Source organism: Natator depressus, chromosome 5 (assembly GCF_965152275.1).
Source record: "Natator depressus isolate rNatDep1 chromosome 5, rNatDep2.hap1, whole genome shotgun sequence".
NCBI classification, from domain to species: domain Eukaryota; kingdom Metazoa; phylum Chordata; order Testudines; family Cheloniidae; genus Natator; species Natator depressus.
Window position 1 is genome coordinate 69,999,892 of NC_134238.1, and position 24,381 is coordinate 70,024,272.

General features: G+C 40.3%; 1 protein-coding gene across 5 annotated transcripts in view; it reads right to left on the bottom strand.

Annotated features, from left to right (window-relative positions):
- Window positions 1–24,381, bottom strand: part of EPB41L4A (erythrocyte membrane protein band 4.1 like 4A) — a 209,880-nt gene that overhangs the window by 97,915 nt on the left and 87,584 nt on the right. For 3 of the 5 annotated variants that reach the window (XM_074952947.1, XM_074952949.1, XM_074952948.1), the window contains 5 exons: window positions 22,265–22,316; window positions 20,641–20,719; window positions 15,332–15,429; window positions 11,316–11,436; window positions 1,993–2,080 (listed from right to left, as the gene is read on the bottom strand). In XM_074952947.1, coding sequence (XP_074809048.1) covers window positions 1,993–2,080; window positions 11,316–11,436; window positions 15,332–15,429; window positions 20,641–20,719; window positions 22,265–22,316 — 438 coding nt within the window. Of the gene's footprint in view, window positions 1–1,992; window positions 2,081–11,315; window positions 11,437–15,331; window positions 15,430–19,492; window positions 19,587–20,640; window positions 20,720–22,264; window positions 22,317–24,381 lie in introns of those variants that run through there. The other 2 variants (XM_074952950.1, XM_074952951.1) reach the window with 2 other exon arrangements.

Consider the following 24,381-nt stretch of genomic DNA (forward strand, 5'->3'; position numbering starts at 1 on the left):
AAGTAAGGATTACTTACATGAATCAGGTAAGAGAAACAATTCATCAACTAAATTGCCATATTTCTCTTCTTTAAAAATCTAAAGAAACTAATTACAGTCAAAACTTCACACTGCATAAGATACAGTATTTACTCATAATGTAAATATACTTCCGAATGCTAGAATAGGTTCATTCTACCATACCAACCAAGACACATGAATAATCAGTCTGCTCAACTAACTTCTGGTCCCTGCAGGACTGAAAAATGTAATGATCATATTGGGAAACCATGGAGGGGTCAAAAACTGTAATCAAAAGGAGACGCAGAAAATGACACAACGAGTCATCTCCCTGATCTAATCAGCAGCCATGTACCACATTAAATAAAAGCAATTTTTAAATACTACTAGTTAACCCCACCACGTGTAAGGAGGTAGGAGCTACCAATGTGGCAAGGCACAAGGAAGGGACTTCCAGCAGAAGAGAGGTCTCTTGAAATATTCTACAGGCTGTTCTTCTGAACCCACACTTTCTTGGTACTCTCCTTCAGACAAATGTCCAAATAATTTTTTAACAAGCACCATGCCAACCCACCCCCTAAAAAATTATTTCCTACCTTAAAATTGTATTTCTGCAAGAGGCTCCACCAATCTGAAATTATTTTGCTGCTCCCTCATCTCCCAAAGACTGATCTGCTGACTTAGATTTCTTCTACCTGGCCCACCCCTGTGCGCAGCCCAGCCACAAAGGCCAAAGTTTTTCACAAATGAACATGGACTTCCTACCATGTCATGGGCAAATGAACATGCACTTTCAGGAAGATCTGGGGCATGAGGGTCTCCATTTTTCCATTGGAAAAGAAAGGATCTCATGAGGGAGGATGAGAGGTACAAAACCCAGAGAATAAATCCCCTATCAAGATATGACACCCAACAAATGCCATAACTCTTGAATTAAGGTGTATAATGTTAGTCTGACCTGCTTCCCCGTAACATGATTGGAGACACCTTCTCCCTACTGAAACACTGTTGCCCTCATGATGCTGGAGAGGGTTCCTAAATAAACCAACTGCAATGAGGGATTCAGAGCACTTTTCTCACAATGGATGACAAAGCCCATGATAAGGAGGGACCCAGTGCCTTCCCCATATGAAATACTTCTTAAGTTGTTGGGGTCTATATAGCCAATCAACTTGGTACAGGATAACATGAAAATTCTGATGGCAAATTGCAGCTGCCTCTACAATTCATGGTAAATATTCAAAATCACACAGGATGAAATCCTGAAGGGAAGAGATGAGAACTGACCAGGAATAGTCTCTAAGCCAAGCCAAGGTATTTGTGGTGAGACTCTGTGACTGGAATAAGGAGGAAAGCATCCTTTATTAATACTATATAGCCTACTGGCTCTACCAAGGCTGTTACTTAGTGTTTCAGTTTCAAAGCATTTGTAGGCCACGAAGAATTTGAGTCTTTTGAGGTTTAAAACCCCCCGATATTTTGGGCAGGGCACCAAAGAGAAAGAAAACTTTCTGAAACCTTTGTAGGGTTTACACTGAATCACTACTGAGAATCTCATAAACAATGTATTTTCACCATAATCTTCTTGGATCCATCAGTATTGGGCAAGAGTTAAAATGATTGCTGGGAGTGACTCAGTAACGTTCTATGTGGCATCCAGCTGCGATCATGGATAGAAACCAGTCATAGGTTCTCTCAGTTTTCAACAACACGCTAACCTGTGTTCCCTGTGGGTTACAGGGCTCAGCTACGTTTCTAGCATCAGAAAGATTCCTTTGTTTCTTCAGGAAATTCCTTTATGTTGGGCTCCGCTTTTGCTAAGGAAAATGTAGTGGAATTTTTACCTGAATCCAAATTTTGCTGCAGAATTATCAAAACTTACTCAATCTCTAGTGACTTCTGCCCCATCCCCAGCTTTCCATTTAAGTTTTAAAGACTTTTTGTCATGCCATCGAATTTAAAATATTTAGCTTCAATTAAAACAGTACTTACATAGACAGGATGGAGATCTACTCCATACATTTCCAGTGATTTGGCCACTCCTAAGTAATCCAGCTCTGCCTCAGCAGGAACCTGACCCCTGTAAACGGTATAATGAATAAGAACGCTGCCTCTCAATTCAACGCTACAACAGTTGTTAAAATAAATCGTATTAACAAAGCTTGTTGAATAGGTAAGCAATGCTTCCGTGGTATTGACTTAGACCTTCATTCACTGCATGGCACTGTGCTCCTACTTGCTCCAGATAAAATGGGTTCCAGCGTTCACTGTGTCTGCTACACGCTGTTACCTTATATATTAAATATTAAATTGATGTTAACTACAGTGGCAAAACTTTCCTTGTCTACCTGCTGCTAACTCCCAAAAATACTCCTGCTGCTGTCCCAAAAATACTTCACAGCTTTCATCTTCAGGCCTAAAAAGCAAAAAGGTCTTATTTTAAATCACTGCATCATTACTATAAATCAGCAAGAGAAAGAGAGACCATTTAGGGGATGATTTCCCTATAGCAGTGCTAAAGCTGGCAGATATCGTGAGGAAGGCATCAAGAATTTCATGAGTTCAGATAAGATATTCCCTTCTCAATAAAGATTTGCCTAAAGAAAGGCAGGCCCTCTGGAAACCTTAACCTTCTAATGCAAAAACTCAGTTTGGAGTCTACTGCAGGACCGTATCACAAATTATCTGCAGGAAACCGACTCTCCTTCTCCATGTAAGTATCATTGCAGCAACCAGCAACTTTCACTAGTTATATACGGTAGAGAAATAATGGAGAAAAACAGAAACCTAGGTATGTATTTGACACCAGTGAGGAGGGATTTATTACTTCGCATAAAAATATGAGTAAATCCAAAGCCTTTAACAATGTACACATCCTCAGTGTTTAATTTTACTCTTCCCTTAATAACGGTCATAGATGCAACATACTCAATAAGGCTCTCCATTGTAAGGCTGAAGTAATACTTCTGCAATCTCATTCCCAACTGGGATTTACCATACTTTTGTTAATTATTCAGTAGCATTCATATAAACGTTATTGAGACTGTAACTTATGAATATACCAGCATCAGTTCAAAAGGATTCATCAATGTGTATTCCACAGACACTTCACATCTTATGCTTTAGCCTGCAGATGTTGCCTTGGTGAAATGTTTCACTCCTGTGTTTAATATCATCCATATCCAAGATGTGATATGGGGCCCAGGATCTTGTCATAAGATTTCAAAAATCCTGTAATACATGCTGTCTCTCTTTTTCTTATCTCCCCATTCCTTTCTTCTGGTTAAGAAGAGTGAAGATCTAATCAGCTGGTGTCTTCCCAGGCTGGCACTCCCTGTGTTTGCTTTACGTGTGACAGGGAAGAGATGTGTGCAATGTAGAGGCAAAAATAGTAGTGGAATGCCAGCCTCCAGCATGAATACAGAAACCTCTCATGGCTATATAAATGACTCCATCTGTACTGTGGATAGAGGTTGCTCCTCTCTGTGGATGGAGCAGTAGAAATAATGATTGTAGACGTCTATCTCCTTATCAAAATTTAGGAGCTGAAGCAAGCTGAGGCTGAGCTTAGCCCCCATTTACAAGAGTTCATGGGTAAGAAGAGGATCCAAAGCCCACTACAGAGAAAACTTGCAAGGGCAAGATTTCTTTCTTGGTGGATTTTTGGTTCACTGCTGTATTTACTAAAACACAGCAGGGTCATATGTATTTCCCAATTCTGTGGTTATGGAATCTGCCACAGGAATCACCTCTTATACACCCCAAATTGCAAAATTTTGCTCCAGACTTAGATTTTTCATTTAAAAAATTATATTTCTAGCCCTCATAATTGTGAAACAAAATGTTCACTGAAGCACTGTTTTCTTCAGAGTCTGCAGACAATCTGAAACAACAGCACTAAAAGGTGTGAATTGCCACTCATCTCAATGAGTTAACTCTAAAATCTATCAATGACAATTTAAATGTCAACACTGCTAACTATAAAAAGAAAAGGAATACTTGTGGCACCTTAGAGACTAAGAAATTTATTTGAGCATAAGCTTTCGTGAGCAACAGCTCACTTCATCTATTTCATTTCTGATTTTGTTTGCAAAAACATCATGCTAAATAACATGTTTCTACCATGATTCCAAACTGCCTCTCAACCTGCCAAATGCCCCAACTGTCCATTCAGTAACGATATATTTGGAAAAGTCTCTAAAGAGGAAAGGCACTGCTCTGTGAAGATGTAAACTGTGGCTAGTACAGAACACAAACAGAGTCTTTCCCATCATACAGGAAACAGGGTGAGGGGAGAGCTAGATGTAGAAACTCTTCACTGAAAACATTCTCAAATGTTCAATATTTCATCGTATCTTCCAAGTTAAAATGAAGGGATCCAGTGTAGCTCTATACTTCAACTCAGAGTTTTAAACCTTCTCTGAGTATACACCATTTTCCAAACTTCACAATGTTACTTAGAATTATAGAAATGTAGGGCTGGAAGGAATTTCCAGAAGCCATCAAGCCCAGCTCCCTGTACTGAGGTAGGATCAAGTAAATCTAAACCATCCCTGATAAGGTTTTTGTATAACCTACTCTTGAGAACTTGCAATGATGGGGATTCCACAGCCTCCCTTGGAAGCCTGTTCCAGAGCTTAACTGCCCCTATAGTTAGAAAGTTTTTTTCCTAATATCTAACCTAAATCTCCCTTGCCGCAGATTAAGCCCATTACTACTTGTCTTACCTCCAATGGACATGGAGAACAATTGATCACAGTCCACTTTATAACAGCACTTAACATATTTGAAGACTGTTATCAGGTCCCCACTCAGTCTTCTTTTCTCCAGACTAAACATGCCCAGTTTTTAAAATCTTTCCTCATAGGTCAGGTTCTCCAAATCTTTTATCATTTTTCTTGCTCTACTCTGGACTTTCTCCAGTTTGTCCACATCTTTCCTAAAGTGTAGCACCCAGAATTGGAAACATTACTCCAGATAATTGGGACAATTACCTCCCATGTCCTACATACAAAACTCCTGTTAATCCACCCCAGAATGATATAAGACTCATATTCAATTAGTGATCCATTATAAACCCAGATCCTTTTTCAGCTGTAGAGCCTATCACTTAGCAAGTTATTCCCCATTTTGTAATTATGCATTTAGTTTTTCCTTCTCGCGTGAATACTTTGCACTTATCTTTACTGAATTTCATCTTGTTGAATTCATACCAGTTCTGGAATTTGTCAAGATCATTTTGAATGCTAATCCTGTCCTCCAAAGTGTTTGCAACCTCTCCCAGCACGGTGTCATCCAGAAGTTTTATAAGCATGCTCTCCACTCTATTGTACAAGTCATTTATGAAAATATTAAACAGTCCCTGAGCCAGGACTGACCTCTGTGGGACCCCACTAACCCACCTTCCCAGTTTGACAATGAACCGATTTTGACAGTGATAACTACTCATTGAGTACAGTCTTTCAACTAGTTATAGTAATCACCTTATAGTAATTTCATCTTGACCACTAGTCTAGGCTAGTTTGCTTATGAGAATGCCACATGGGACTGTGTCAAAAGCCTTACTAAAATCAACTACCCTAACCACTAGGCCAGGAACCCTGTCAAAAAAGGGAAATTTGACAGTGACTGGGACCTGGTGCCCCCTTGCTGGTTTATGTATGACACTGCAGTGGTATTGTCAGAGAGGAACTGAATGTGTTGGGCTCAGATGAGGGGCAGGAATGCACAGCAGGCTTAGCGGACCGCTCGAAGCTCCAGGATGTTGATGCACTGCGTCCATGTCCCTTGCACGGCATGTCCATCGAGGTGGGCACCCCAACCGGCTAGAGAGGTGTCTGTGGTGATGGTGGCTGTGGGGGAAGAAGTGGTGAAGGGGGTGCCTAGCAACACCTTGGCAGGGTTGGTCCACCACAGTAGGGAGGTCCAGCCAGATGTGGGACAATCAGGGTGACATCCAGGTGGGTTTGCAGACTTATAGGACCCACAGTTATAGACAGCACATGTGTAGGCAGGCAGGCGGCATTACATGGATACAGGCCACCATGTGGCCAAGGAGGCAGAGACAGTGCTGCAGTATGGGGCGTGGAGTGCAGCGTAGGGCTACCATGAGGGCTGTCAGGGTGGCAAAATGGTCCGCTGGGAGGAAGGCCCAAGCTGTCACGAATCCACGGAATCCGATTAAATGAATTGTCTGCGTTGGAACAAGCACAGATTTCTCCTCGTTGATACAAATGCCGAGAGTGGCATGGAGCGAGTGGAGAGCGCAGATGGACGACAACATTTTGGTGAGGGTTCGCACCTCTGGTAGCCAGTTGTCTAAGTAAGAGAACATAGGGTACTCCTGTTGTCGCAGTTGCGCTGCAGTGACCACAGAGACCTTGGTATAAATCCTCGGGGCCGTCAAGAAGCTAAAAGGAAGAACTCAAACGATAGTGGTTGTCGCCCACGCAGAAAGGAAGAAACTTGCAATGGGCCAGATGGATGTCAATGTGGAAATAAGCATCTTTCATGTTGAGAGGTGTGAACCATACCCCCAGGGGAAGGGAGGGGATATTTGATGGAAACATCATCATATGGAACTTGGTCTTCCTGATGACAGTGTTGAGTAGTTAGAGATTGAGTACAGGGCAGAGACTTCCCTTTTTTGAGATGAAAAAGTACAAGGAGTAGAAGCCCTTGCCAATGAAGGGGCCGGCCACTAGTTCGATCACACCATTCCTCAGGAGGTTGTCTGCCTCATGTAGGAGGCTGTGATGAGAGAGACTCCCAGGAGGTGCTGGGGGCGAGGAAGGGGAAGGTAAGGAACTTGATAGAGTAACCATGTTATACAATCTCTAGTACCCAATGGTCCATGGTGATCTCAACCCAGATGACCCCAAAGGTGGTAGGGGGGACCAGAGGCAGCAATGTGGGGAGCTCTCAGCTCTCGATATGCATGTCAAAACTGGATATGCATGTCAAAACTGGCCTTTGTTTGATGCCGTAGTACAGCTGAGGAGATGGCAGTAGCTGATGGTCACGGATGCTGTGATCTTGGGGGGCTGCCGTGCAGGCTCCTGATACTGGACGTAAGCGTGCTGGTAGGGTGCGATGAGTGTGGTCAGAAGGATGGCCTCTGTTGTTTTCAACAGAGCACTGGGGTATAAATCCCGAGAGACTAGAATTTCACTCTTAAGTCTTTCACGGAGTTGAGGGACTCATCCGTCTTCGCCAAGAACAACTTGTCCTCATCAAAGGGGAGGTCCTCGATCGTGGTCTGGACCTCCCTGGGGAAGCTGTAGGATTGCAGCCAGGAGTCTCATCGTACGACAATGCCTGTGGCAAGAGAGCGGGAGAATGTATCTGCTGCATTCACAGCAGCTTGGAGGCTACCCTTGGCCGTCAGGCGGCCTTCCTCCTCTAGAGTCTGGAATGGCTGTTGCTTGTCCTGTGGCAAATCCTCCAGGAACTCTACTAGCTTGGCATAGTTACTAAAGTTATACTTGGCAAGCTGATCTTGGATATGCAGAACTGCAGGCTGCAGAGGAGTAACCCTTGTGGCCAGGAGGTCAAGGCAGTTTGCTGAACTATCCGAGGGTGGAGGGGGTGGAGATATGGGAATGCTGCCTTGCCCATTCAGTCGCTGCGTGTACCACCAACAAAGCGGGGTGGGAAAAAAGAATGTCATCCCCCTTGGATGGGATAAAATGGCTGCATTCCACTCTCTTAGGCGTAGGGGCACAGGAAGCTGGTATGTGCCAGACTGCTCATGCAGGTTGAAGGATAGTGTCGTTTGTGGGCAGTGCGAAGTGAGATGGTCCCCTGGTCTAGAGGATGTCCACCAGCTGGTAGTGTTGATCCAGAACTTCCTCCAAAGGTATGCCCAAGCCCAGGGCTACCCTTTGCAGCAGCTCCTGGTATTACCCATGATCATCAGGAGGCAAGAGGACTGGGGGAATCAATGCATCAGTGGGAGAGGAGGCAGCAGCTGGCAGTCCTGGCGGAACCAGTGGGATCGGCTCCCGTTCTATGTCTGCCTCTGGGTCCAAGCTGAATGGTTCCAGCACAGGCACTCGGATGGATGTGAGGCTTGTGATTGTGGGTACAGAGGGTTGTATGGGTTCCAGGGCAGCCAGTGTGCCCATGGTGTCTGGTCCTGGGGTACTACAGACCCCAAAGATATGTGTATCAAGTTGGCGGTGCCAAAGCACCCTGCCTGGTGCAGTGGTCATGCCGGGAAGTCTGAGCTGCGCCTGGACGTTGGGGAGAATGGCGGTTCCTCCGCTAGCTGTTGCAGTCCGAAGAAACCTCAGGTAGAGGCGGAGCCATCAGTGTGGGCGGTCCTGCAATCACCAGGTATGATCTCTAGCCCAGGATAACCGGTATGTCTGTCGGGAAACTGTAGTGCCGAGAGCAGCAGTGAGAGTGGATATGGCAGGTCTAAGTGCACCGTTGGGAGCAGCGGTTCGACTTGTCTGGGTGTTCAAGGTACATCCCGCTGACCACTGAAGCAGGGTGGCATGTGCGGTTAGGAGTGTGGGGATTCCAGTCATACCAGGGGTGCATGCTGCAGAGGGCTGTCCCTTGGTACGATGGCCGATACTTCTTTCTTCCTTTTGGCTTTACGCTCTGCACCGGTAAGCTTAGGAGGTGGCATGATTGGATCTGCACATGACTTCTTGTGCAACCTGGCACAGCCCGGGAAGGAAATGTTGTGCTTCGCTGCAGTCCATGACACGGACTTGCTGAGAGGGCCATACGAGCACTTATGACCCTCTCGCTTGGCATTGTCCTGCGCTGGTGGTGCTGTTGGATCAGGGCGGGAGGTGGTAAGTGCGGCACTCATCACTGGTGAAGGGAGAGGCACCATTGGTTCCGCCAGTCCCAGATAGGACTCCACATATGGCAGGAGAGCCTCCTCCCCGAGGAACTTCCGGAGTCACAGGAGACAAGCCTCACAGGTCCGTGAACAGATCTCACAACACACAACGAGATGCACTTTCCCAAGCAGTGGCAGTGCTCATTGCTCACTGAGACTGAGTGAGAGCATGACACTCAGTCCTTGAACCCTGGGATGCAGGGCCTAGTCCCCCAACAAGTGCTCTCATAGGCAAACTACGACTGCGGAGGAGAGAGGATTCCAACCCCAACCATGCGGCAGTAAGAGAAAACCAAAGGAGCATCCATGATTTCAAATACATCTACATCTCTTTTCCACCCTTAAGCCCTCCCTTATCTCTCCTCCATTGATTCCTTCCATGCCACTCTCTCCTCCAACCTTGATTCCTTTGCCCTCTCTCCCATCACAACGTCTAACCTTTCCCACTCTTACCCCTGGCTTTCCTCCAACATCTGTTTCCTCTGCTCTTGTTCCTGTGCTGCTGAGTGTCTTTAGTGGAAGTCCCACAACAACCATACTGATTGTGTTCATTGCAAATTCACTCTTTCTTTTTTCTACCACTTTCTTAAACCAACAGCTCTATTTCTCCCTCACTGAATTCCAAAGCCACAAAAACAGCCAACATTTTGCCACCTTTGATTCCCTCCTTAGACCTGCCCATCCATCTCCACACAAAAACTTGTAATTTCTTTTTTAAAAACTCTATATGATCGAGCATGATCTCTCCTCTAATCCACCTTCGGATCCCTCCTTTAGTCTCACCCTTCATCTTGATGCTACAAACCCATGCCAGCTAATAATGGCCAGGCAGGTGCAAGCTAATATTACAACTATGGATTGGTTTATTAAACCTACACATTGTGCAAAATATATGTAAAAACATTCTCTTATTAACACAACTGTCCTCCATCACCACTCATTTATCCCCATTTGTTTCACACACCCCTGTGTGTTTTGTCTTTAGGACTAAAGTTATCTAAAGGCAATGGCTGTCTTTTACTTTGCACACAGCCTAGCACAATGGGTCTAGCACAATGATTGGGAATTCTAGGCATTACTGCAATACAAACAGGGAGGAAATAATGTCCTTCAGTTAAGCACTGACCAGGGACTCAGGAGACTTGGAATCAATTCCTGGTTCTGACACAGATTTCCTGTGTGACACTGGGCAAGTCACTTTCTCTGTGCCTTGGTTTCCCATCTTTAAAATGGGAATAATGGAACTTCCCTGCTGCATTGAGAAGTTATAATAAGACTATACTAGTGATATTTTAGAGATTATGAGGCACTCAGACAATAAAGTGATGAGGGCTACATACATAGATAGAAATAAATAATAATAGCTACCTTCCCCCAAAAGGGGAAGATTCAAGTCAAGGTGCTAACTGGCAAGCACCCCAATGTCAAGGGATGAATGTTTGGGGAGGGGCATGCCTCTATATATTTGAGGGAAGTTAACACCTCCTCTCATTAAGCAAGACATAGATAATGCCAATCTGCAGAAACTACTAGCTGCAAGGCCTTACCTGGCATTTAGCAAAATATGTACTTTAATGTAGCAAAAGCATCATGGTATCTACACCTACATACAAGAACGTTAGTCTTTTCAGATAACCCTTTAATACCTCAAACAAAATTAAGAAGAAGGGGATATAGTGCAACAGTCATAAAAGAACCTTCTTGATCAGTTCTTACTGGGTAGATAAGCGTTGTTTCATGTTCTGTGTATTAGGTAATAACATGAGAGGACAGCATGCTTATAAATATAAAAAGGCTCTTTATTAAGAGAACTATTTAGCATTCAACTCATGTGTACACAGACTAACTTCCTGTGCCTTCTCCAAACTCTTCCCTACTGCAACCTTCCTCCATGTTCCATGAAGATTGCTATATGCGTGACTCCATTACAACACCTAACAATTTGGCAAGGAAACGGGGGCCCATTGTATTAAGTGCTGTATGTACATATATCAAGAAACGATAGGGAACTGAGGCACAGAGAGATTAAGTGACTAGCCCAAAATTACACAAAAAGTCTATGGTAAAGATGAAAACTAAATCCAAATTTCTTGGATCCCAGTCCAGTGCCTTAACAATAAGATACTACTTTCATCCCCCTCCATTGCAAAATTCAGAGTGGATAATCTGGACATTTATATGTATTTTTAGAAATTTTTTAACTAAAGGTACCTAAAGTACCATATCTGTTCTACTTATATTTCTAATCAGTTATTAATAAAGCCACTCTCTCTGTATTATCTTTATTTTAGATTTCTGGTGAGCATAAAAGGATGTTTCATGTCACTAGCAGATTCTGCAGACCTTCATTCTGGCAGGACAAAGATATGTGACAATATATCAGTTCCTTCTTCCCTTCTACTTAGTACCTGTAGCACATGATTTCCCATGCATTGTAACAAAACTGAATTCTTACATCAGAGTTTTGTGTATCCGTTCTATTGCATCTTCCATTTCTTCCTTCTGGTCTGGAACAAATCGGTATTCTGACACATAACCTGCAGTGTGCTTATATGGGTCATAGTCTCCCAGCTCAGCTATGGTGCACAAGAAAAAAAATTGTCACAAGTTTCAAACATTTTCCCATTACCCAAAAGATGTACTGTCTAACCAATCTGCATGTGCCACTGCACCTTTTCCCAAGTAACTCTATGAGCTCACCACTCAATAGGTAAAAGAAAACTATTTTTTCTTATTGGAGAGGAAAAATGCATGGCAACATTTTCCCTTTATTTTAGTTTATTAACAAAGCATTGTAGACCAATCCATGCAAGACTGGAAGAGAAATTTCATTAGCAACATGTTTTTTAGAGGAATGGAAGGTTCAAGGGCTAGGAAATATGGTATGAAGTTTGTCACCTCCGCAGAACTGGCTAGGAAATATGGTATGACGTTTGTCACCGCCGCAGAACTGGAACTAATGTAGTTTAGGTCAGTAATAATTGCAACAATATGCTACTTTGTGGTGCATGTGAAATGAATTGATGTGCTGAGTCCAGTTCTTAGAAGGTTTGTGCCCATATAATAAAAACGAACATTCAAATGGGCATTGACTGCTATCCTTGTTGGGAGTCCTAGCAGAGAAGTCAAGGACTGAATGAGAATGGAGATGTAACTATCCTGTCAAGCTTAAAGGTAGTCCTTTGAGAAGAAAACTGAAGTACCTACAGGTAAACAAAAGACTTTAGTCTCCAGTTAATTTCAGTACATTTCCTGAACACTAAATTCACTTTAAAAATCAAAATAATGATTAAATCATATTTAAAAGAAATATGGGGACTTTATTTTAAAATTTAATCAATGATTATGCATTTTAATATAATTGTTTTTGGAGTGCCCTGGAATTTGCATATACAAGCAAAAGTGACATGATATAAAGTGACAAACTATTTGTCTGATGAGCCACAATCCTATTTTATACCCTTGCAAACAGCTGTATATTAAATGTATATCTTTAATCAGGGCCCAATTCTACAATTCTAATTTACATTGGGTAACATTTATATGAGTAACCTCACTGAAGTTAATGGGACAATCTGTGTAAGTGCTTAACATGAGTAAAGACAGTACCATTAGGCCCTCAAGGAGGCAAGGGCTCCCCAGAAGCCCAACCTTATTGGAGGTTCCCATCCAAATCCCACTGAAGCCATGGACATTGCTATGCCTCTTCACACACCATGAGGTCAGTGCCATAAATCATAATGAAAAAAATCCCATAAAACATCAGCTCATTTTTGTTATGGATTTTTTTTTACATATTAGTCTTGTCTCCAAAACAAGAGACTGATCTGATCAGCAGAGATACAGGAATTCCCCTCCCCACCACTCCAACCCCAACCCCAACATCCACCCCGCAAAAAGCCCAACAATAAAACAGTGACCCTCATGCCTGAAACAGAATAAACAGCAGGAATAATGACTTTGGGCTTCATTGTGCACTTTAATAGAAAAAATCAGATTGCACAATAGAGTAGATGTAGCTCTGTGCGCCGTAAGGCCTGCAGAATGTATAGTGTATACTGCACTCTATGTTGTTGCCAAGCCTATGGATGCGATTCCTGTGCTAGTGCTTCTGGCTTATAAATTCAATGTTTCACACAAACATATGCATTATGTGAGGGTCTCTATCTGCATATTTTTTGTCAGATTCAGCCCTGATGTAAGAAGGCATAACTTCTTATGAAGTCTTATGAAGATATGCCTGTTTCTGCCAGGGCTGAATTTAGCCCTTTGTAACTACTATGTACCTGTTCTAGCTCTCCTATCCAAAATGAACTTTTCTAGCTATTTCCTTGTGGCATTTAAAAGAAAGAAGTATTGGTCATTGAGATTAGTATCCTATAAACAATCTTTGACTGGAGCTGCAGATTCCTACAGTTTAGCCACTATGCCTATGACCGGGAAACAGAGTATATTCTTGTTCCTATTTCTCATAATCTGTTTGAAGATGATGCAGTCACTGCAAAACAATATACCTGACCAATATATATTGCAATATTTCACAGTCAAGGCACAACTGTCATTGAAGTGAAAGGCCTATCACAAACAGCCTTCTGGGTTGGGTCATATCACCTTCCGTAGTAGGGGAAATGTCAGTGAAAAAAACTCAGAATGTGACATGCTTTAACTTTCCTGAGAGGCATGTCATATGCCATGAAAGTCTCTAATCTCCTTTCACATTCAGTAAGTTATTTCATTCTGTTGTGATCTCTCAAACATGTTGTTCTAAAACAGAAATTAAAGGAAGAATATTTTCAGCTTGCATTAGGTAGCTGCTACTGAATCATACTTGCATTAATGACAAACTGGATAATCTTCACTTAGTATCTGCCATAGATGAAAACTGTAAATTACAAGTTTTCTATGCAGAGTTCCCAAGAAAATATCCTAAATCCCACATGATATCTCTGACTGCCAAATTTTGCATTTGGACATCTGATTTTAGCCCAAAGATGAGCAAAATCTTACTTCTTACTTACTGTCCATTAATGTGAAGTAGTTCGTGTTTGCTCTGCCAAATCCATGGGATATACTAGCACTCATGAAATCTGCTTCTCAAGTGCATGCCAAAAAGTGAAATGTCAAATTAAAACTTCACGCTTCAAGTTAAAACACATCCCTCCCCTTCATTATCTTCAAGTATTAGTATTGACATAATGTGGTTTTTGCAGGACTGTATCATTTTGGATGATCAACAGATTTGTCTGGAGGCTGCTGCCGGCCCTTCAGATCTACACATTGTTTGATGAAATAGAAAATATGATATAAATAATATTGGGCTGTAGACATACCCTGACTTGTAATGTCATCAAGCACTAATAAAAAGTTCTCTCTGTGGACAGTCTCGGTAACTCAACCGTCAATAACTGTCAGATATTTCAGAAGAGATCCCATAGTATCTTCATTTAAAATGCATGTAACTGGTTCTACATAATCTGTACTGAAGCGTCACCTATTTATAATTCTCCTGTTAGTCTCTGTAATTTAATTTTTTTAAACTAACATACAAAGACTTAGATTAAAGTCTCCATTTGCTGCAATATTTGGAATCAATCATAACATTAACTGTCAAGGTTCCTTCCCCACTCTGAACTCTAGGGTACAGATGTGAGGACCTGCATGAAAAACCCCCTAAGCTTATTCTTACCAGCTTAGGTTAAAAACTTCCCCAAGGTACAAACTTTGCCTTGTCCTTGAACAGTATGCTGCCACCACCAAGCATTTTAAACAAAGAACAGGGAAAGAGACCACTTGGAGACGTCTTCCCCAAAAATATCCCCCCCAAGCCCTACACCCCCTTTCCTGGGGAAGGCTTGATAATAATCCTCACCAACTGGTACAGGTGAACACAGACCCAAACCTTTGGATCTTCAGAACAATGAAAAATCAATCAGGTTCTTAAAAGAAGAATTTTAATTAAAGAATAGGTAAAAGAATCACCTCTGTAAAATCAGGATGGTTAATATCTTACAGGGTAATCAGATTCAAAAAACACAGAGAATCCCTCTAGGCAAAACCTTAAGCTACAAAAAGACACAAAAACAGGAATATACATTCCCTCCAGCACAGCTTATTTTACAAACCATTAAACAAAAGAAAATCTAACGCATTTTCTAGCTAGATTATTTACTAACTTTACAGGAGTTGTAAGGCTTGCATTCCTGATTTGTCCCCGGCAAAAGCATCACAGACAGACAGACAAACAAAAGCCTTTCCCCCGCCCCCAGATTTGAAAGTATCTTGTCCCCTCATTGGTCATTTTGGGTCAGGTGCCAGTGAGGTTACCTTAGCTTCTTAACCCTTTACAGATTAAAGGATTTTGCCTCTGGCCAGGAGGGATTTTATAGCACTGTATATAGAAAGGTGGTTACCCTTCCCTTTATTTTTATGACATTAACAAACAAAAGTTATCAGTTGGTCAGAAGAACTCACATTGAATTGCATATGCTCCCAGCTGAGCTGCAATGTTGATGGGACAGGGCATGCGACCTTGCAAAAGATCTTGCTTCACCTGCAAAAAAAATTGATACCTAAAACAGAGAGAGAAAATGAAGTTGTTAATTCAATATTAAGGATTCCGGTGTACTTAGTAACATTTTACTGCCTTCAGGTTTATTTGGGGGGGGGGGAAGGGAAGGTCTGTAGCTCAGCTTAAAGTGACATGGTCAACTCAAAAATCACGTTTGCATCTTCTGCAACATTTTTTTTTACTATTAATGTTCAAGTAACATCATGATTATTATCATTGAAAGACTGGAGGAGGAAAAAATTCTCTAGTTTTCCCATTTGTTTACTTTGTGCACTTGACAGCACACTGTGATAGTTAATTTCCCTAGAAAGAGGTGGTTCCCCTAGTTTGTGTGGGATTTTCAGGCAGCAGCACGAGAGAGAAAACATTGTTTAAAATCAAACAGGAAAATATGATTGTTAACCCACACATGGAACAAATTTTGACCTCGCTAGTAGAGCAGAGCAAGGGAGACACAAGGCACTCGCTCACTCGCTTGGGTGGGCTTGTAACAGGGTCTACAAACCCCATACTGAACACAGACAGAGGGGGGAGGAAAGTCTCTCCCATTTACAAGCAAGCAGCTTGATCACAACCCCAAGCAGGTGCCAGTCATGGAGGCAAGCATCCTCAGCTGCAACCAATAAAGAAAACAGAGCCTGCTGTATAGGGAGAAGTGTAGAGAAGGAAAGGGAGACACTAAGGCCTGGAATAGCAAGGTGGTGACAGCTTTGCACTAGGCTGCCTCCAAGAAAACAGCCAAGAGACTGAAAGAGACGGCAAGCCCAAAAAGTGAAGGTCTGACAGGCTTAATTGAAGGTGAGGATCCAAGAACTTACCTGACTGAGAGCAAACAAAGGATGGTCAGTCAGGAGAAGCTAAGGCCCCTCAAGAGACCACCCCAAAAGGCATTGACAGGGCTCTATGTACCACAGCCAGCAAGTGTGGGAGGAAAAATAGACACCACAAGGCCACTATATTCCATTTCTCTACTTGCAGGTGGGCAGGAAGAGGTGGGGCCATGGCTCTGCCTCCCAACGCACCAGCCAGTTGGGCTACATAACTGTAAGTGCAGAGTACTTCCCCCTCAGAGCAGGAGGAAACCAGGAGGGTATATTGTGACTCTCAATCTGCTTCCAAATCCGCCCCGAGGCAGCACAATGCACTTCCCCTTACCCAGGGCTCATGATAAAGCCACAACTGAGCCCAAACCTAGCAAGAGGAGTCAGGAGTAACAGAAGCGACTTTTAAGAATATTTTTTAACTGACAACATTTTAAGCTGACTGTGTCCCTTTAAACTCTGATATTGCCCCATATTCACAAAATATATTGCATACAACTTTGTTAATCACAACCGCACACATCAAAAACATGTATGGTAAACTGTTCACACAGGCTGGTATAAATTAAGTGAGCATATTTGATACCCCCTCTTAAGCACATGAACACTGAATTCCTAATGAAACAATATGAACAAAAGAGAGGATCAGAGCAATAAGAAAACAAGTTATCTAGTTCAGTTTTTCAGATACTCTAGTACATTTAAAGGAAATATTTTTAAATGCTGTTTATGCCAAATGGATATACGTCTTCCCGTATCACATCATACGGAAAGAATATCAGTGATTTCTTACAAAAACAGTTTTTAAAAGATCTTTTTGTTATACAGGCACAAATTGGTCATACTTACATACTGAACTTCCCTTATTCAGGAACTCATTTATTTTACAGAGCCAAATAACTGCATTATACATTATTATTAAGTTTATTTTGTATTTATTATTGCATTATCATTATTACTCTTGCAAATACTTAGTACTTTCTATGTGTTCATTGTAAGTTATTGAAATATTTTTGTCTTTGGGCAATCCAGACTGCAGATTATATGGCAAATAATCTTTGCATTACTGTGTTAAACTCAAATAAAAATTGCCAGCGTTCAAGGACCTTTCAGTGCTATTTAATCTGGAATCCTTCCAGCCCAAATGAGCTTTTTTTGCTGATGGTTCCCACAGACACCATAGGCATTCCAGGATATACAGCTGTGCCATTTGCACCCTATTTCTTATTGGAGAGGAAAAATGCACAGTTATCTAAGCCTCTCTTCTTCCCAGGGCCCAATGCCTTATATGAGAAGGCATACTGCAATGGTATCAGGAAACACAGTGTGCACGCTCATTATTGCTCCTTAGTATTTTAACAAGCAGGCAGACCCTTATTTGGATGAATTATGATGACAGAGAAGAAATTTAAAGGTCTTGTGGAGCTTACAACATCTGTTGGCAGACTGACTGAAAATTAAGTTCACTTCCAATATATACCTCCTCCCCTCATCATTTCCAGCAGTTGCACAAGACTGAGTATGGCCTTACTATGTGTAGCCTGCTGCACAACCATTGTCTACAGCTCGCCTGGATATGGATATTATCTGCCAGTTCTTTGGTATTTCCCTAGTAATTACAGAAGTGCAGGGTTTCCCCTGAGTTCTGAAAAGTGTCATTTTAACCACCTCACATTTTCTTCATACATATCTATCCTCACAGTTAGCATAATCTAAAGTAAGACAAAAACAACTTAACCTGCTTTTTAAAAAATTCTAATTATCCCCCATTTTTAGGTACACGTTCGCTCCACTGATTTGCCTCCATCCTTCATTTTAAAATTTTAACTACTTGGCTCTATATACAGTACAAAATACATATAATTTAACACTGCACGTTATTGCCAGCAGCATATGATACCATTTAATGCAGGCACAGTATTTACAAAGGTGATAGACTGTGGGAATAGATCTGACAATATATGGTACAAATCATCAGAGAGAAGTTAATTAAAACTAGAAATGAAATTCCGCATAAAAGGGAACTTAGAACTAAATACTCTAAAGTAGATGGGCAATAAATACCAATTCTTTTGCTAAGATGTAAAGCTAAAATGGATGGAAAAATAATACATTTTGAATAATTATTTAGATAATAAACATACAAAATGGGTATGAACATTCAAATCAAAGGCTGTCAAATCAGTGTATATACATATAAACCAACATTTCAGGCACAAAAATGCTGATTTGAGCACAAAATGCAAACTGGGGGCCTTATCTTAAATGTCCTTATTTGTGTATTTTCACTGTGGATTTGAGGAAGAAATAGCTTTTAAAAAAACAAAACAAAACCCCCACAATTTGCAGTCAGAAGCATCAATTCTGCCTCCTGTGAGGAGGTGATACTCCTAACTCCTATTGAAGTCAGTGAACGATGGCAGTACTTAGCTCCTTTTAGGATCAGGCCTCTAGTTCAAACTTGTCCCTCGAGTGCTCACCATTTGCTCTGCCAAATTGCATAGATAATGGTGTCTAAACATTGCATGAGCCAACACACCCAGGAGATATTGATAACCAGTCAGCATCTATTTTTGCCTACAGAACACATCAATTTCTGGTGTAAAGAGATTATAAATTTGATAGGTTTTTACTATTCAAAAATAGAAATCACATAATGTGACAGAAGTATTAACATCAGATAACAGTAGGCTCCATACCACTGTACATAAAAAAAAAAAAGTCAGTGACCCATATACCATGAATAAATATAGATAACAGTGTCAAAACACTGGAATCACATACCTAAGTTTGAAATTTATCACAATAAAGAAAAGAAAATTGCTTTAATGCATTCTATGTAGAAGGCGGTGATTCTAGCATAAGTATTCTTTCTGAAAATGTGTCTATTTCCTACAGGGTTTAAGGTAAGAGCCCAAAGATATAAAGGCTCAAATAGTTTAATGACATTTGATCATGCAGATTCTTAGCTATGTATTATTGAAGATTGCAATTATAAGCTTAGTACTTTCCTATGCCCCCTTCCCACCTAGTTTTAAAAAGCACAAATTTTGTGTGAGCAAACATATTGCACACACAAACACAGACTCACTAAAAATGCACCGTGCATGCCAAAATGCTTTTTGCAAAGATGTATGCACCTAATAAGCAGTGCAAATCATTAACTGACCTTGTTATAAGCAAAATTAATGCATTTTTTTAAAATTTAGCTCTTAATTGTCATTTCACAGATATGAATCCAACCTGCCTCCAGAGTAGTAATCACAGCAGGTTCTGTTGCCGGAGTTCTCTTCCCAGGGCCATCTTTTTTCCCCTGTGAGCAGGGTTGAAAGTGGTTCTGGAAAAGTACAGGAAAACTATATCAAACTTTCGGGGCAGATGGGGCATTACACTGCAACTAATGTGTGCTTTTTCACTGTACAGAGTCATAGTAGTATTAGTTTTTCCTAGTTCAATATAAAACTTGTCAAACTGGGAGATTTTGTCACTATGAGGAAAAACTAATGCCAATATGGTAAAAACATTCTTATCATAGTAGTACAGGAAAAATATTTTTGCTTATTTTTCACCATTAACCACCTTGGGTTAGGAAATGAAAATTTATGTGTGTATTGTAATAAAGTTTGACATGTCATGTTTCACTTGAGCATAGATATGGACAGCAAGAGAGGAACATTTCCACATATTTATTACTTCCAGTCAGCACACTACATCCACCTAAATATGTCACTTGAATATCAAATTTCTTTGTGAATCTGAAATGAACTGTCAGAGATCTTTTTTACATAAAACACAACAGATAAGCTTGTGTGTGTGTTTATGCAAGTGTATTCCTATAAGTGTACTCTTAAGCGGCGAACTGTTATTTAAATGAATCATAAACATTATTTTGCTTTTCCACATATTTTGCATATTTTTCAAGAAACCAGGAGAAACACTTCTTTAAAAATAGTTCTGGAATTTAAACCATGGCCAATTAAAAGGAAAGCAGGTATTTCCTACAGCCGTATTTGGATACACGAACTGGGGGGAGTAATCTAAAACCTCTCTCTAGAAGCATATCCATCACAGGACTTGTATAAATCCAAATGTGATAATACATTGCTTAAAAAGGAAAAATTTCCAACAATTCATACAAAACCCTGACACCTGCCCATGTATCATATAGCACAGGTTCAATCTGATCTTCCAAACAGAGGTTTGTACTGAACAATGCAAGCTTCCTCTCAGTTTTCTTACAGACACAGGTGTGTAAGCAAAAACAAACAAAAAACCCAGCAGCAGTGTGCACCTGCATATATGTGATTACAATCTTAATTTTATTAATTATGATTTCAGATCAGCACATCATATGCATATCACCAATATTTAAACAATATGCAATACTATACCTGGTTATTTCTTCCTTAAGTTTGCATGGATCTTCTGCGTAGAACTTAACACCAAAATATAGAGTATATGGTGGCCCAGCTAAGAGAAAGAGAGAACAATTAAGTTTTGTAGTGCATATTTATAAAAAAAAATCTTTGATTATAGAAGGGCTACTAAGCTGCCTATCTATCCAAGGGGTTTACACAGCTCGCCGCTCTTCCATATCATCACAGAGTGATGTTCCTAATGGACTCCTCATGGAGTCTCTTTTCCCTTTACAGAGTAGAAAAACTTTGTTGGAACAGGATGTTCTTGTTTTCTTTGGTTATTGTTTCTTCTATTTGTTTGTGAATACAACACTGTGCCCAATGTGAAACATTCCCCATGATAATTAATAACTGAAAGTATAATTATGCCTTATTTACCTAGTAAAATATTTTGAATTTTGTAATTTACTTTTTAAAAAGTTTTAGCTCTCCAATAAAATCCAGTAACTCAATCCAACAATTCCTGTTATGATCATATTTATTCCAATGCATACTTCCACCAACTTCAACCAATGTCCCATTGATCCAAGTGACTTCAGTAGGACTATGTGTGATATTAAAGATACACATGGTAGTAACAAACTGCAGTCATGCTCAATCCTGCAAATACCAGCCATCAGGAATTGAGTTTACTACCGTGTTTAGTCCCACTGACTTCACAGAGCCCGTGAAATGTAAGTATATTTACCTTTTTTTTACAAAACAAATTGAAAAGCAGCTTCTCCTGCCAAGAGTTCAGATGTCTGTATTTTCCCTACAAGCAGCTACAAGACTTTCCTGTCTTGCAGATGACAAGTTAAAACTCTGCAGGGAATTCTGTGCTAGGTAGTTATGATGGTATTATCTGTTGCAAGCAAATCCTGAATGCAGACCATGGTAGATAAACAAAATTGCTGCTCATCAAATATTTTCTTTTAAAATATGAATGTATTTGTCATTTGAAATCCTGCACATACAATGCCAGTTTTCCAAAAGTAGATAGCATCCATAACTCAGTGGGAGATGCTTGGTGCCGAGCACTTTTAAAAATCTGGTTGTATTATTTGGAATTTTACTATATTAATTATTAATATTTTTATAAAATGTTTCTGATTTTCTATTAAAGTAAAGTAATATTATTAACCCTATTAAATAATATTTTAAATTATGGGATATTTGTCTCTGATAGCTAAAGGGTGACACCAATACATAATTCATAAAAAGCTAGGCAAATTTTTGAATATGGACCTGAAGCAATATTTTTCCAATTTTAGAAGGGAAAAAAAGTCATTCACTTCACTTAGCAAGGCAGAGAAGTCAAAGCCAGTACAATTCTAAATTATACAAGTAAGAACTATGTCATATACCCAGCATATACCAGTGCTTCTATTATTCTAAGCAAAGGTTAATCACAGAAACATCCTTAAATTAGAGAAAGACATTACACTCAGTCGATGTATGTAATTTTGATATGGCGATTAACTGCAATATTGATACAGCTCAGGAAACTATGATTCTGTCATGCCTCAAAAATCAAGGCCCACTACTCTGCACATATGGTGTCCTCTGTCTCTTCATCTTGAAGTAACTGTTTATGAGTTTCAAGTAAAATACATACTGTTTATCAATTCCTTGTGTTCTGCAAGGGTCCTTGCAGGATCCAGCCAGTACTGTGAGAATAGATAGGGAAATTAGTAATTTATCATGGCAAGCTATTAAAGATTAACTTCAAATTATACATTTATTTATATATTAATGTTTTTCCCCAAATACAGTACAAGTACAACATCAAATAATTATGTTAACTATTAGGAACAATGAATTTAGGGCCTAATCCAAAGCCAACTGACGTCAAAGGAAATTGACTTTTTCTTCTATATTGGTAAAACACAGAAGCCTGAGTAATCTGTTGGGGGTGGTTATATATATACATTACTATAAAAATCTGAAGCATTGCAGTCCGCAATCTGTAAAGGAAAAACTATAACCCAGAATAGAGAAAAACATTGTCTTTACTAATGTGTTCCTACACTTCTTCCACGAAAAAGATGTCATAGTAGAGAAACGACACGGTCACTTTCACGTTCAGCAATAGCTGTTGAATACTGTCTTACACTCAGATTTACAAGAGCCACTACATCAATTCAATCAGCTGTACTTTATTACAGATGCTAAATAGGAATCTCAGCTAAAGCTGGCAGTCCTGAGCTTGACTCTTATTGCTCACAGGGCTTGTCCACATGGTGCTTTAGTCCACACCAGCTGGGTTGTAAAAGCTAAGGAACACCAGCATGTCGCACTTACTGGCCCACGTGCATGTTAATGTAGTACTGTTTGAAACAGAATTACAACAACAAACACTATGGAACTTTTAGTGCATGCCAGCAGCGTCCACATGGGCCAGTTATTGCACAAAACACTGATGTGCATTCAAATGTACACCCCAACTGGTGCAGACTACAGAACCATGTAAACAAGCCCATATAAACCCTATTCAATTAAAACTGATAGCTTCAGGGGAATACAGGTAACTCATCTGACATTATGACAAAACTTCCAAAACAAAATAAGAAATCTTGCAGTGGCTATTTCTCAATAGCCCTCCAAAAATAGAAACCTTCTTAAGTTTACAGTGAGAAGGAAGAAAAACAAACAAATCACTCGATAAATTTGTTCAAACATCCTATTGGAGCTCTTCTCAACTTGTATTATAAACAATCACCAATCCCAGTTAACATTATCACTGATAAAATAACAAATAGATTGCAAGTCAATCAGACAGAAAAACTAAGCAAAAGACTGTACAAAATGGAATACAACGCACTCTCTGACTTCAAAACTCTTTTTGTATCAAGATTAGTACTCTGGACCATAACACAAGACACATATTGCCCAACTGGTTTGTTCATCAAGGATAGCTCTATGCTATGCTGCAAGAGAGAATTGAAACTACAATTTCAATAGAATTCAAAATCCAGTCACAGAACAACTATATGACTTCTCTCATTTCAGCAAGCCCTATATTCCTCTATAATCTGAGCCTGGTTTCCAGGATAGACAGAACTAGAAATGACTTCCTGGGCCATCAAACCCAGTCCCCTGCTATCGCAGGCAATCCCATCATATAATCCCATTCACAAATTTATCAAACTCCATCTGAAAATTAGTTAGGTTGTTTGCCCCCACTACTTCTCCTGGAACTTTGTTCCAGAACCTCATTCCTCCTCCTTCTAATTTCTAGCCTACATTTATTCAAGGCCCGTTTATCCCCATTTGTTCTTATGCTAACGTTGTCCTTTATCTTAGATAGCTCTACCTTCCTGATGTGTTTATTGAGATTTAGCATATCCCTGCTCTATATTTGATTCTTTATGGTATTACAGTCCTCACTACTTTTTAGCTTTATAAGCATATAGATACCAATTGTATACAAAGAAATACGTTAAAATAATATCATTTAGGTTGAAAAGTCAAGCATGAAGAAATGCCAGATTTATAGTTGCCTCTGCAATCTCAATTCTGCCCCCTTAGGCATCCATCCTGTGAAGTGAATGAGGCAGGGGACCTGGGGAAAAAAACAATATGTGATTTTGTAATTATCTTGTATCATAACGTATATGCACAAGTGGGTTGAATTAAGGTTGCTAGGCAACCGCAAATCTAGCATTTTCTAACTGTTGAGTGCTTGATTTTGCAACTTAAATTATGTTCTTTTAATGTAGGGAGGTTTGTATA